General features: G+C 65.9%; 1 protein-coding gene across 1 annotated transcript in view; it reads left to right on the top strand.

Moving 5' to 3' along the window:
• Positions 1 to 518: 518 nt before the first annotated feature.
• The window catches only part of TGOLN2 (trans-golgi network protein 2), an 8,163-nt gene continuing 7,208 nt past the window's right edge, over positions 519 to 1,473 (top strand). Inside the window, 2 exon segments of the mRNA XM_027846109.1 lie at positions 519 to 603; positions 866 to 1,473. The exon segment at positions 866 to 1,473 is cut by the window's right edge and continues 9 nt beyond it. Coding sequence (XP_027701910.1) covers positions 552 to 603; positions 866 to 1,473 — 660 coding nt within the window. The 5' untranslated portion in view covers positions 519 to 551.

Below are 1,473 nucleotides of genomic sequence, written 5' to 3'. Positions count from 1 at the left end.
AAATCTAAAAGAGAGGCTGAGGAGGTGAAATCCAAGAGGGAGGCTGAAGAGGTGAAATCCACAGGCCTTGGAAACAACTCGGATATGGAGGGAGGTGTCCAGGAGGTGTCCTGGGCAGGGGGCCTGAGGGAAAGGAAAAGGGAGGAGGATGTGAGTGTAAGATGTCTACTGGACATCCAGTTCAGAGAGGCAGAGCAGGAAGCCCCCTCTACCAAAACAGGCTGGCGCCTCCCTGCCACGCAGAGCCTGGAGAGTGGCCTAGAGATCACAGGTTGGGGAAGTGACTTTTAGCCAGTAAGGATCAGAGGGAGAATTCGAACCCAGCCCAAAGCCCCTAGAAAGTGCTTAATGAACCAAAATTGCACCACGGGGAATCACAAGGAGGACACACACCCCTTTGGCCACGCCCCCCCCGGGAGGCGGGGCAGGAGCGCTCTCGCCCTCTGGACGGAAGGCGGGAGGGAGCAACTAGGCCTGACGTCAAGATCCCGCCGCAGGCCCGCTGATCTCGCGAGAGTGCGCGTGGGCGGAAGTGCAGTGGCTGCCGCAGGATGAGGTTCCTGCTCTGGTTGGCGCTCCTGTGGAGTATCGCTGTCGCGACTGGTAAGGACCCCACCCTCCCCACCGTCCCGACCCGGCGCACCGTGGCCTGGCCCGGCGCGAGCCGGATAGCGGACAGCGGCCTGCCAGCTGCGGCCTCGCCAGCCGCCGCTTCCCCCTCCCAGGCCCTGGGCCGGGTTTCAGGCCAAACCGCGGCCTCCGCCCTCCGCTTCCTCCCTCGCTCCCGCTGAGATTCCTGCCCCTTTCCCAGGGGGCCTCTTCCCTCACCTGTCATGACCTCCCGCCTCCCATTTTCCCTCTTCAGGAGCTGGCGGCCCCGTCAGTAAGGATGCCGGGGGTGGAGGAGGAGGGTCCAACCCCTCCAGGGACCCCGAGAAGGAGAACCTACCGAAGGGTGCCCAGTTGGCCAGTGCTGCAGATACTCATACCGCCCTAGTGGTGCCTACCATTCCTGACCCTGGGGCTGGAGCCAAGCCTGGGAGTGGCAAGGCAGAGGCCCAGGCGGTCAGCCCAGGAGAAGCCAACCAGGGGTCGGAACCAGGCCACGGCAAGCCGGCCACGCAAGGAGACGCCAACCAGGGGACGGAACCGGGCCACGGCAAGCCGGCCACGCAAGGAGACGCCAAGCAGGGGACGGAACCGGGCCACGGCAAGCCAGCCACGCAAGGAGACGCCAACCAGGGGACGGAACCGGGCCAGGGCAAGCCGGCCCCGCAAGGAGACGCCAACCAGGGGACGGAACCGGGCCAGGGCAAGCCGGCCACGCAAGGAGACGCCAACCAGGGGACGGAACCGGGCCACGGCAAGCCGGCCACGCAAGGAGACGCCAAGCAGGGGACGGAACCGGGCCACGGCAAGCCAGCCACGCAAGGAGACGCCAACCAGGGGACGGAACCGGGCCAGGGCAAGCCG

The sequence above is a fragment of the Vombatus ursinus genome, unplaced genomic scaffold (assembly GCF_900497805.2).
Source record: "Vombatus ursinus unplaced genomic scaffold, bare-nosed wombat genome assembly UNPS02015066.1, whole genome shotgun sequence".
Lineage (NCBI taxonomy): Eukaryota > Metazoa > Chordata > Mammalia > Diprotodontia > Vombatidae > Vombatus > Vombatus ursinus.
The sequence above is the reverse complement of the archived record's forward strand: the minus strand, read 5'-3'. Positions and strand labels throughout refer to the sequence as shown.